The sequence below is a fragment of the Mustela lutreola genome, chromosome 4 (assembly GCF_030435805.1).
Source record: "Mustela lutreola isolate mMusLut2 chromosome 4, mMusLut2.pri, whole genome shotgun sequence".
Classification (NCBI taxonomy): domain Eukaryota; kingdom Metazoa; phylum Chordata; class Mammalia; order Carnivora; family Mustelidae; genus Mustela; species Mustela lutreola.
In genome coordinates, this window is record NC_081293.1 from 26,720,056 (window position 1) to 26,732,674 (window position 12,619).

Sequence of the window (12,619 nt, forward strand, 5' to 3'; positions counted from 1 at the left end):
GAGTGCTAGATTTTGTTGCCTTTATTAAATAGTTTTGATGATTTATACAAGCTTACTCCCAAATCTCAAAACAACAAAGAGAACTGAAACGTGAAGCTCTTGCATAGCTGATATTTTGTCCTTTTAACTGTGTACTTGATCACTGTGTCCCTTTTAGGCCAGGTCTTGATGGATAGGCTTTGCCCTGTATAAGAGAAGGTTAAGCAAATGGTATCTGAAGGAAATAAACAGTCTTCTCTGGGCACTAGTTAGTCTTGGAGCTCCTGAACCTAATTGTTTCTTCTCCTCATCTTCTGAGATGCAAATCTGTTAGTTACAGTATGCAAAAAAGTGCTAAAAATAGCTCAGCAAGACTCTGAACCTGGCTATTCAAAGAACACCGGTGTATCTGCTTAGATTGTTTTGGACAGTTATCTAATGACTACCTTGCACAGTTGAGCTGAGAATGTGCAGTTGAAATTCATTGCTAAATTGAACACACCTCAAAAGGACAGTTTAGAATGGGTCAAACCTGATTTGAGAAATTGAAGCTATAGATTGTGTGTTTGGGAAGTAAAGTAATATTCTTACCCACCTTTTTTTTTTTTTTTTTTTTAAGATTTTATTTATTTATTTGACAGAGAGAGATCACAAGTAGACAGAGAGGCAGGCAGAGAGAGAGAGGCAGGCTCCCTGCTGAGCAGAGAGCCCAATGCAGGACTCGATCCCAGGACCTTGAGATCATGACCTGAGCCAAAGGCAGCAGCTTAACCCACTAAGCCACCCAGGCGCCCTCTTACTCACCTTTTTAACATTTTGCTCATCTCTTGTGCAGGACTTACTTTCTCAGCGTCAGGGCTGAGCCTAACCAGTCTGCCCTCAGGTGGTAAGACCTGACAGAGCCTAGGCTGTCAATGCCAGAGTCACAGACTTATCAGAGCTAAAGGCCTCCCGGCGGCTGCCGTTTCAGGGGCCCTACTACACTGGTGCAAATTTTTGCACTCAGAAATAACTGACAGAGTAATGTAAAGCGGAGGAGATGGAGGACAAAAGAAGAGAGATCTTGGATTCTTGCGTTTTCCCTATTTTAAAAGGTGTGACGCTCGCACTGTTAGTTTTGCAGCTGATTCCAAACCACACTAAGCACTGCTGGCTCCATCCTGCATGTGCTTCTCTTTGTGGGTCTGTCCGTCCAAGGTGGTTTATCTTGAATCCCCATTTTGCTTGTTCACTCCTTAAAGGCAGGACTTGGTTCTGAGGCTTTAGAAGCCGATCAGAATGCTGAGAAGAATGCCGGGTATACTGTGATGGTCTAAATCTAATCTTATGGTATGACCTTGATGAGAAATTCCTTTCCTTTTTGGTTGGGCCTAAGTGTTACTAAATTAGTCCACAAGCATGTTCAGTGTTTGCTGTTTCTTAGGACTCTGTTAGGCATTGTGGAAAATCTATAATGTAACACAGGGTCTTTTCCTTCAGGGGGCTGAGAATCTAGCTGTGACACAGTTTCAGTAAGGAAATCAGTGGTAGTAGCATGTTTGTTTCTCCAGGAGAGGACCTGCCACTCTGCCTCACACATTCTTTCCTCCACAGGAAATCCCTCTTTGGGAAGCCTATAATCTCTTTCAGAAAGTGGGGGAGGGGAAAGTTTGCTCATTTATGACAAAGCTTGAAATTTCAGGTTCTAAAAAGCAGTTATTTCTAATAATACACTATATGTTATGGGGCTCCTGGGTGACTCAGTTCATTGAACTTCTGCCTTTGGCTTGGGCCATGATCCCAGGGTCCTGGGATTGAGCCCCGTCCCATCTCCCTCTGCTATGCGCTCTCTCTCTCTCTCTCAAATAAAATAAATATCTTTAAAAGGAGAGAGAGAGAGAGATGAAAGATTGTTTTAAAAAAAAGTTAAATAGGGGCGCCTGGGTGGCTCAATGGGTTAAGCCCCTGCCTTCTGCTTGGGTCATGATCTCAGGGTCCTGGGATCAAGCCCCACATCGGGCTCTCTGCTCAGAGGGGAGCCTGCTTCTACCTCTCTCTCTGCCTGCCTCTCTGCCTACTTGTGATCTCTCTCTGTCAAATAAATAAATAAAATCTTAAAAAAAAATAAGTTAAATAATTGAATTAAAAAAGAAAAACAAAAAGCAGTTATTCGTAGAGTTATATTAAAATTAAAGAGAATCTAAATTAAAGCATTCTCTGTGTGTCAGGTGATATGACTGGCACTTTATATCTATTGTATTTCTCTCTGAAGAACATTATTATAATCCTCATATTACAGATGAGGAAACCAAGGCTCACCCAGGCTAACCTGCTAGTAAGTGGTAGAGCTAGGTTGAGTTTGGGCAGGCTGACTCTAGAGTCATACTCCCCCCCCCCCCAATATAATTAACATACAGTGTTACTTTAGTTTCAGGTGTATATCGTAGTGATTCAGCAGTGTCATATATTATTCAGTGTTCATCAAGAAAAGTGTCCTCTCTTAATCTCAGGAAACACTGAGGGTTGCTGGAGGGGAGGGGGGTAGGAGGAATGGGGTGGCTAGGTGATGGACATTGGGGAGAGTATGTGCTGTGGTGAGCAGTGTGAATTGTGTAGGACTGTCAAATCACAGACCTGTGCACCTGAAACAAATAATACGTTATATGTTAATTAAGAAAAAAAAAAGATAAGTGTCCTCTCAGGCGCCTAGGTGGCTCAGTCATTTGGGTGTCTGCCTTCAGCTCAGGTCATGATCCTGGAGTCCTGGATTGAGTCCCACATCTGGCTACCCACTCAGCGGGGAGTCGTCTTCTCCCTCTGACCCTCCCACCTCATGTGCTTTCTTTCTCAAATGAATGAATAAAATCTTAAAAAAAAAAATGATAAGTGTCCTCTTAATCCCGTTCTCCTATTTTACCAACCCCCCACCCACCCCCGCTCAGGCAACCAACAGTTTGTTCTCTTCTAGTTAGCAGTCTGTTTTTTGGGTTGTCTCTCTTTTTTTCCCTCTATTCATTTTTTTGTTGTGTTCCTTAAATTCCACATGAGAGTGAAATACAGCCATACTCCTATGTTCTTTTGAAAATTAGTAGCTATTGGTTGAAACTCTTTTCCAGGGACCAAATACAGCTAGACCCAGTAGTGACCCATCAAGGTCTTTACTTGGCAAACATCTTTGCTGTGCTCCTTGTTTACCTTGTTCTGAATTTGGAAGAATAAATATGAGTTAGGGCAGAGGAAGAATTGTCTTTTTGCTTCTTTATCATCTGCATTCTGCTTTCTTGCAATCCAGCACCTGACCAGGGCACCACTTAACTGTGAGAGTGCCACCGAGAGGCTGTCCTTACACTGGTGAGATCGCAAGGTTAGGGACAGACCTTTATTGCTTCTGGAAGAAGAGAGGGTTGTTCCTCATTGGGAGACACATCACCAGGTGTGGGGAAGGTCTGGTTTGGGGAAAGTCAGGGAAGGATGGTTGGCTACATAGATTAGGTCCTTTCAGAGAAAAATGAAAGATCAGACCTCCAATTTCTCTTCAGTTTCCTGCCAAATTTTACAGAGCATTTTGGTTCTATAACAGATTCAGAGAAGGGAGCTAAGCAATGCCTTGAATAGGTCATTCTCGTATTTATTTATTTATTTATTTAAAAGAAAGCCCCCCCCTTTTAAATTTTATTTATTTATTTAGAGACTGTGTGAGAGTGGAGAGGTGAGAAGAAGAGCAGACTCCCCTCCGAGCAGGGAGCCCGATGTGGGACTCCATCCCAGGACTCCAGGATCATGACCTGAGCCAAAGGCAGTTGCTCAACCAACTGAGCCATCCAGGCACCCTAGTCATTCTCATTTTTAGAGGAAAGGCCCTCTCCCTTTGAGTTTGAGGAATTTTACTGGGTAGTAGAAGGAAAAAGTTTTCTGACTTCCTGGCTGACTTACCTGTGTTCTTCCAGGGACAATGAGAGGGAGATCTTAGCCTGCTTTTACCATACTAACTGCCTGCAGCTACGTGGCTGCTTCTCTCCCCCCTAGCAGTCCATGTGCCACTGATTGTTGTTGAAGGCCTATTCTACTCAGCACTCTTTCTTTAGAGATCTGGCATTATGCTAGAGCAGTGAACAGTTTAGACAGGTGGCATGGAGAGCAAACCTTTTTAGTCAAATCTTCTTGGTTCTGTGGAGACCAGGAGAGGTTTGTCCCAAAGGTGGAACCATTGCAGGGGATGAATTTCATTTTCCAAGAACTTGCTATGGACCAAATTCTTTGATTATTTCTCTATCATCAGCTCATAGAATAGCAGTAGCTGGTAAGCTCTCTCAAGCCCTGAGAGAAAGAAGTAAAGGTAATAACGCAGATTTACGCCCGGTGATGTTCTTGCTTGTGGTATCAGAGTTTGATCTCTCAAGCTGTCTCTTCCCACCTTACGGAGAAAAAGAAACGGAGCCAAAAAAATCATATTCTCTAACTAGTGAATAAACATTTGAAATAGAGCAAATAGCCAGAGTCCAGTGGGAGAGATAGATGGAGATTATCATGAAAATCCTCTGAAAAGCCTTTATCTCTTTCCTCCTCATAATTACTATATGTTTCAAATCATCCAGAGATTAATTTCTCATGATTAGGGGTTAAAGCAGAAGGGCATGGAAGTGGGAACAGAGTGGTAACAGTCTCTTTCAGAGAATGGAAAATTGGCCTTGAGGTATGAGCATTCATTGTAGAATGTATTCTCGGGCCCCTGGCTGGCTTAGTGGGTGGAGCCTGTGACTCTTGATCCCATTGGAGTCATGAGTTTGAGCCCTCTGTTGGCCATAGAGCTTACCTAAAAAGGGGGGAAGAGAGGGTTCACATCATAGAAGGTATTCATTGAATCTTTTTTTTTTTTTTAAGATTTTATTTATTTGAGAGAGAGAGAGAGAGAGCAAGCATGAGCAGGGAAAGAGAGTCAGGGAGAGGGAGAAACAGACTCCCTGCTGAACAGGGAGGCCCAGCAGGGAGCCCAACATGGGACTCTATCCCATGACCCTGAAATCATGACCTGAGCCAAAGGCAGGCACTTAACTGAGTGAGCCACCTAGGTGCCCCTCATTGAATCTTTTTAACACCCCGAGTCCCAAGCCTGGAGACCCATCTGATGGCTGCAGCCAAAGAAAGCCCATGGAAGATTAAAGACCTTTGTATTTCAGGCTTCTAAATGAGTACTAAATAATTAAAATAGCAACCCAGGGGTGCCTGCGTGGTGCAGTTGGTTGAGTATCCGACTCTCGGTTTTGGCTCAGATCATGATCCTTAGAGTCGTGAGAGCAAGTCCTGTGTGGGCTCTGTACTCAGGGCAGAGTCTGAGATACTCTCTCCTTCTCTCTCTGCCCCTCATGCCTGTGTTCTCTCTCTTTCTAAAATAAAAATAATAATAATAAAAATAAAAATAAAATAGCAACCCAAACTAGATTTTGCTGATACTGAGTTTGGAGTGGTCTGTACATTTTGGTGGTAGTAGATACCAACTATAGTAGGGCTGAGCAGGATCTGCAGCTGCTATTGGTGGAAACTGACAAGCCCTGAGGCCCTGAGGAACCTGGTAGTAATGAAAACGTAAGCATCAAACCAGGCTTTCACCAGGTTACCTTTCCAGCTCTCTACAGATCACGCTTCCCACTTCTTAGGAGTGAGTATGAATTCCTTGAATGTTTGTTCTCTGGAAAATGAAGCTTAGCCTGTAAACTAAGGAATGTGCCCCAGGTTAAACTAGCTTACCAGTACAGGAAGAGCACTGGATTGGGAGTCAGAAGATTGTCTTGCCTAATTCCAGCTTTGTGTTTTTGGGTACTTTACAATCTTTCTGGATATGTGTTTCTTCATCTGTGAAATGAGGGCCATGGATGAGGTAGGTGATTTCAGAGGTTCCCTTCCAGAACTATTATTCCTATGGTTCTGTTTCCATGTTAACACTTTGGCAAAAAGAGGTATGGTTGCCTTCCATATCACTCTCCTTATATATTAGTGAGAGCTCTGGACCTTCTTGGCCACCATTTCATTCATTCATCTTATTCAAATGCATCAGGTGTTTCTTACGTCTGTTTCTTTTTTTGTTTCAATCTCAATAGCCTTCATTCTTTGGTACCTTATGTTGGCTGGATCTTATGATTTATATTTTTATGTTTATTTCATATGTTATCTTTAATCTTTATAATATCAGAAAAAATTGTATGATGATGACTGTTTCCACCGATAAAGAAACTAAAGCTTAGACAGATCTAGGTCATATGAATACTAGATGATGATACCAAGATAGGAACCCAGGTTCCTCTAACTCTGTAGCCCCTTTCTATTACATCCCACTGCACTCTTGATACATTCCATGTTTATTTTCTATTCTATAAGAAGTCTCTATTGTCATCTTGTGGTTTCATCCTCATTTGGCAGCCTGGTTTCTAGGGAAAGCCTTACATGTTGCCCTGGCCAGAAGTGGGCTGGTGGCAGCCTTAAACATACTCTGCCCAGATAGGTTACACTGTAGGTGTCAGTTCAGACTGAGAAGGAAACGAACACAAGTTTGCTGTCAGGTCATATCCTACTACTTAGTTGTCTGCTAATTTTCATTCTGGGAATTCAGTCCACCAGATATTTGAGACTAAGCAGCTTTTCAGGCACAAGGCATAGACTTCTGACATCAAGATTGGATAGCCATTTGCCAGGAACTTTTCCATTGGTGATACTCCTTTGCTGCTATCTTTAGGCTAGAAGTTACTTTCCATTTCAAAGGCTCTGTTAAAAAAAAAAAAATGGGGCACAGGCTACTGAATAGTCTGTGGGGAATGCCTATCATTGTGCTTGGGGAAAGGTGTGTGTGTGTCTGAACCCTCTTCAGCAATTTGAACTTTTTTTTTTTTTTTTTTTTTTTTTTTAATAAAGTTTGTGCACTGGGATCTCTCTCCCTCCTGATCCTGATATGGCCAGGAGCTTCACAACCTATATTACGCAAAACTGGCCTCTCTGGGCATCTCTCTCAGTTTTCCTTTAACCTTTATCCTCTTGCATTATACCAAGATTGTTAAGCAGTGGGTACTGGACATTCTTTGACTCTAGTTAATGCATTGCCAGTTACACTCAGGATGTAGGGTCATTATGGAAGCCTGCTTTCATATTGAATAGAGAAATTAGGTTTCTTCTTTACCAGAATCTGAATGAAGGCATACAAGGCCCTATCTCCTGGCTTGTGGTTAGAACTATCTGGGGATAAGAACTACCAGATATCTATTGTCAACAGAAAGAACTTTTCATTGTAAAATTAGTAACCATTTATTAGATATTCCTTATGTGCCAGACACTGGACCGTCATCTCATATCATCCTTATATCAGCTTTATAAGGGTATAGGGTAGGTAATGTTATCCCCATTTTACAGATAAGAAAACTGAGGCTCAAAGAGATTAAGTAATGTGTATAAGCTTACATTAGCTCACTAGTGGTTGATAGGGGACCAAAATTTATGTCTCTCTGACCTTAAAGCCTAGGTCAGGCCCTTCTCCTCTAGAGACCTTAGAGGAGGGGTTTAGGTCCCTTTCCCACTCCCAGTTTGTTCTTCCCTTACCTGAGGCAGAGTGTTTCAAGGCAGAGAAGAGGGCATATGATCTTTGAAACTGAGGCCATTTGTGTCTTCCACTTAAATCCAGAAGCTGTTCCTTTGTGATGAAGAATTATTTATACACATAGGTTCCTTGGGTTAGTTTGAAGTAGGTAAGTAGTACTCCCTGGGCTATGAAGACAGTTCCTCTCGAGTCCCATGAGCTGTCCAGGTAGCTGTGTAGCCATTGGGATGATAATGTTTTTATCAGTTTTATGTTACTTTGAGGAATCAAAATGTTTATTCCCATGTGCTTTTAGGAAGGTGAGTTCAAATTCCATTTTATATGGATACCTGAGTGGCTAAGTCAGTTGAGCATCTGCTTTTAGCTCAGGTCATAATTCAGGAGTTCCAGGATCAAGTCCTGCTTCAGGAAGCCTGCTTCTCCCTCTTCCCCTCACCCCACTTGTGCTCTCTCTCTCAAATAAATAAATAAAATATTAAAAAATATCATTTTGTAGAGAGATACAGTCTGAGGCTCAAAGAGGTTAGGTAAATTGTCTAAGATCCATAGTAAGAGTGGGATTCCCAGTTAAGTTCTCTTTCTGGTAGGTCCCTTGCCAGAACCCAGGCTTCTGTCTACTGAGGACCATATGTAGTGGTGTAAGGACTCCTTAGAGAGCCTGTGGCTTGTTACTGTTTTTCTGCTTTGGGGGGACTACCTTGAGTTGAGGTGGTGGGCATGGTTCCAGGAAGCCCACAAGCCCAACAGCCTGATGACAGAAGGTGGGCTTGCACTTGGTAGATAAGAGTGTTACCTGATGAAATGGGGAAGGACTTTTGGAATGGCCAGGAAGCCAGAGACTGAGATTGCAAATTGTGGTAAAACCTAAGGTACAGGGGCGCCTGGATGGTTCAGTGGGTTAAGCCGCTGTCTTCATGTCATGATCTCAGGGTCCTGGGATCGAGTCCCGCATCGGGCTCTCTGCTCAGCAGGGAGCCTGCTTCCCTGTCTCTCTCTGCCTGCCTCTCTGTCTACTTGTGATCTCTCTCTGTCAAATAAATAAATAAAATCTTTAAAAAAAAAACCTAAGGTACAAGCAGTCTGGGAGATTGCCTTCTGCCTGAGTACTGCCCTCTGCCACATCCCATGCCATTGTGGAATGGGAAGCCCAAATGGGATGTGCTCCTGAAGTCTGAAGCTACAGAAAGCAAAGTCCTAGAAGAGGAAAGTAAGAAGCTTAGTGTTCCAGAGTCCCAAGTGGGCTAGGGCCCAGACCTAAACTTAGAATATCATCTTCTCCTGGGGATTTAAGAGAGGTGAATAGAGTGGGAGATGGAAAAGGCTGAATGAACTGAAGGGCAACTTACCTGTGGTTAAAAAAAGAAGAAAGGAAGACCTGGATAAGAGGACGGCTGAAATCATGCACTAAGTCCAGCCAGGCCTCTGGTTTTCTTCCAAAGAACTGATAGCTTAAGGACGTTCTCTGCTTTCACCTCCCTTAAAAAATTGAACTAAATTCTTCTGGCAAAAGCCAAATTTATTGAGAAGTGAAAAATCCCTGTTCTGAGTGAGATCTTAGACCTTCCACTTGGCCATGGCAAGAAGAGAAAGCCCAGGTGATCAGGGCAGCATGACCTAAGCCTGAGGCTCTCAGGATATATAGTATCTCTTGACATGCTGCACCTTCTTCTCAGAATTGGCTTTAGCATGGTTTTTGCCTTAACCTGATATCCCTTACAAAAGGCTGAGCCCGGGATGCTGGGTCATTGGCATTGCTGAAGCTGCCCAGAGTTCAGGGTTAAGGAAGCATGTATTATTCTGTTCTGTCTGGTTCCTGGGGGCAGTTCCATCTTCCTTTTTGGGGGGTTTGAGACATTCAGTTCTGGATCAAGACTTTGGCTCTAAGTATTTTGGCTGCAAGCACAGCCCGCGTGCATGAGAGAGCTGGATTATCCTGTGGGTGACTGCCACTGCTGAGTACCGGTCCTCCTGCTGACAGAGCTGACAAATGGAATTAAAAGCGAAGGAGCCAGCTGATAATAGGGTCTGTAGGTCACAGCCAGGCAGAGTGACCTTGAGGAGCTGCGTGTCTGGAGGAAAGGAGACTGAACCTGGAACCTAGGCCAGACCTTTGCCCTAGCTGTCCCTTTCCCCCAGACTCGAGGACACATCCTTCCCTGTGTTCTCCATCATTACTCTCCCCTCAGAAATTCTTGGCAGACAGAAGTGTCTGCTACCAAGTGAAGTGTATCCTAGCATAAGACTGAATTGGTGAGAACAGCCCGGAGGTACTTTGTGCCCCCTCAAGAGGCAGTCTTCAGTCCCTCTGACCAGTCCTGACTCTATTTTTCTCCTTGCCTTCTGTTAGAATTAAGACTCGGGGTGCCTGGGTGGCTCAGTGGGTTAAAGCCTCTGCCTTCAGCTGAGGTCATGATCCCAGGGTCCTGGGATCAAGCCCCACATTGGGCTCTCTGCTCAGCAGGGAGTCTGCTTCCTTTCCTCTCTCTGTGCCTACCTCTGCCTATTTGTGATCTCTGTCTGTCAAATAAAATAAATAAAATCTTTAAAAAAAAAAAAAAGAAGAAGAAGAAGAAGCCTCACAATGGGACACCTGGGTGGCTCAGTCAGTTGAGTATCTGTCTTCAACTCAGGTCATGATCCCAGGGTCCTGGGATCGAGTCCTGCATCAGGCTCCTTGCTCAAAGGGGAACCTGCTTCTTCCTCTGCCTGCCCCTGCCTGCTCCTTGTACGCTTTCTCTCTCTCTGGAAAATAAATAAATAAAATCTTAAAAAAAAACATTAAGCCTCACTCATTCCTCCCAAGTTCCTTACTGAGCTGGGAGCTCTCCATGACATCATAGACTTCCCTCCCTAGTCAGATCAAGTTACAAAATAGCTAGCACCCAGATTACCCCGGTGAATAAACACTCGTTCCATCTCCCATCTCCCTGGTCTCGCCTTTCTGCCCAACTCACTTCTGTCTTGATGTAGTGCCTTTTCCCCTAACTGTCCTTACCTTTACTTCATGTTCTTAACAATTGAAGTCACATCAGAACTTCCTTTCGGAACCACAGAGGTCCACGGTTCCTGGAGTCAGTGGAGGTCTGAATCCACCCACCCCCACAGAAAGTTAGAGAAAGGGGAGAGAGCCCTTATCACAACAAAAGATGCAGTCAGCTCTAGCTTAGTCAGGAAAGTATCCCTTAACATCCCAAGCCTGGAAGGCCTAAAAGTTCCATCCAGGCAATGGATGGGAAGACTGAGTTGGCATGGAGAGATGAAAACAAGTGGCAGATGGTGCTGAGGAACATCCCGGGACTGAAGAAATGTGGTTCCCAGAAAGGGAAAAAGGAGACATTGGCAAAGTCTTACTCAGCAACTGTGACAACCTGGCCAGAGAAAGCTGCAGGATATGGCTGAGAACACACTGATGGTGTCAGGATGCTACTGAGCTCAGACACTCACTGTTCTGGCACCTCTTCTCGTGCTCTTTTACCATATCCCGAGTAAACAGCCTTGCTGGCCCTGTGGGACGGGTGAGGAAAAGCCAGGAATAGAAGAAATTAGAAAATGGTACCAAAGGGCGCCTGGGTGGTTCAGTCAGTTAAATATCTGCCTTTGGCTCAGGTCATGATCACAGAGTCCTGGGATCGAGCCCCACATTGGGCTCCCTGCTCGGCAGGGAGCCTGCTTCTCCCTCTCCCTCTGCTGCTCACCCTGTTTGTGTGCTTTCAAGTAAGTAGATAAAATCTTAAAAAATAAATAAATAAATGGTCCCAGAAACCTGAGGAATTGCTCTGTGTGTCCAGACTTTCTTGTGGGTGATAAATAGTGAGCATAGTCTTTGGAGGTATTGCTCCAGACTGACTCCAACCCAGCAGGGCAACAGGAGGGGTGTGGGGACTGAGTGACCTAGGCTTTGAATGGCCTAAGTCCTGCTTGGCCCTTGACCTCCCCCAGGTGCTGGAGGTAGTACGAGCCAACTATGACACGCTCACACTGAAGCTACAGGATGGCCTGGACCAGTATGAGCGCTACTCAGAGCAGCACAAGGAAGCTGCCTTCTTCAAAGAGCTGGTGAGTCTGCCCCGCCTCCATCCCTGCCTGTGTGTTTTGAGGGCCCTTTCCCAGCCAGTGGGTTATATTGTGCAGGTGTGCATCTGGGGAACACAGTTTGCCAAAGGCTGGTGAAATAAAACTTGAGGGGTCTGCTGAGATTAGGTGTACCACTTCTCTTCCAAAGTAGCCCAGGACCAGGCAATGAGAGAAGATATTCCCCAGGGTACTGGTGCCAGGCAGGGAAGGGTGAGGGTTAGGACTCTCTGAGGCAGCGTTGCCCATCCATCTCTCTTCTGCGGCCATGGAGACAGCCCTTGAACAGCTCCAGCTGGGCCTGGGGTTTGACGCGTGTTCCCAGTGGCAGCTTTGGCTCATTACTCCTTATCCTGTCCTCCAGGCAACTAATGAGAGTCATTGATTCTTCTCCTCCTTATGCAATCACTTCTTCCTAAATTCCTAACTGGCTCCTGGTCTGAATGCGCGCCCCCCCACCCCGCCCCACAATCTAGTTCTCCAGTCTTCACCCCTACCCCCGCCCCCCCCTTTCAATCACTCAGCTTTCTGCAGCCCCCACCCTTGGCCACCTGGAGCCAGTGAGCATTTGCTCTGCCTCCTACTCCACCTCCTAGTCAGCTCTGCCACAGAACCAGGCTCTCCCTGTTGGTGGTCTCTCTCCTGCCCTCTGCTCAGAGCTGCTGGGGAGGCCGGGGGCGGAGCTAGGCCTGCCTGTCTCAGTCCTGCCACTCCACCTGCCTGGTTGTAAGTGAACATTGTGTCTGGGACCAGGACACACTGTACCTCCTTCCCGTAGCTCAGCCCTCCCACTGCTCGGGTAGAACGCACCTCAGACGAGACCTTTTACTTCCCCATGCCAAGTTTGTGATGAAGGTGCTGGATTGTAGATTATCTGTCTTGTGCTAAATACAGCCCAACTCTGACCCTGACATGAGAGTCCTGAGATTTTGGACTTCCCCAGGGTGAGGAAGGTCTCTGGAAGTGAGTGAATTGGGAACAGGCAGAAGCCATTAATATAAAGAGAGCAGA

The 12,619-nt window shown here is 45.1% G+C and overlaps 1 protein-coding gene across 2 annotated transcripts in view; it reads left to right on the forward strand.

The window, feature by feature from the left end:
* ARMH3 (armadillo like helical domain containing 3) overlaps window positions 1-12,619 on the forward strand; it is a 186,325-nt gene that overhangs the window by 170,794 nt on the left and 2,912 nt on the right. For both annotated transcript variants that reach the window (XM_059169113.1, XM_059169112.1), the window contains exon 25: window positions 11,477-11,593. In XM_059169113.1, the coding sequence (XP_059025096.1) occupies window positions 11,477-11,593 (117 nt within the window). The remainder of the gene's footprint in view (window positions 1-11,476; window positions 11,594-12,619) is intronic.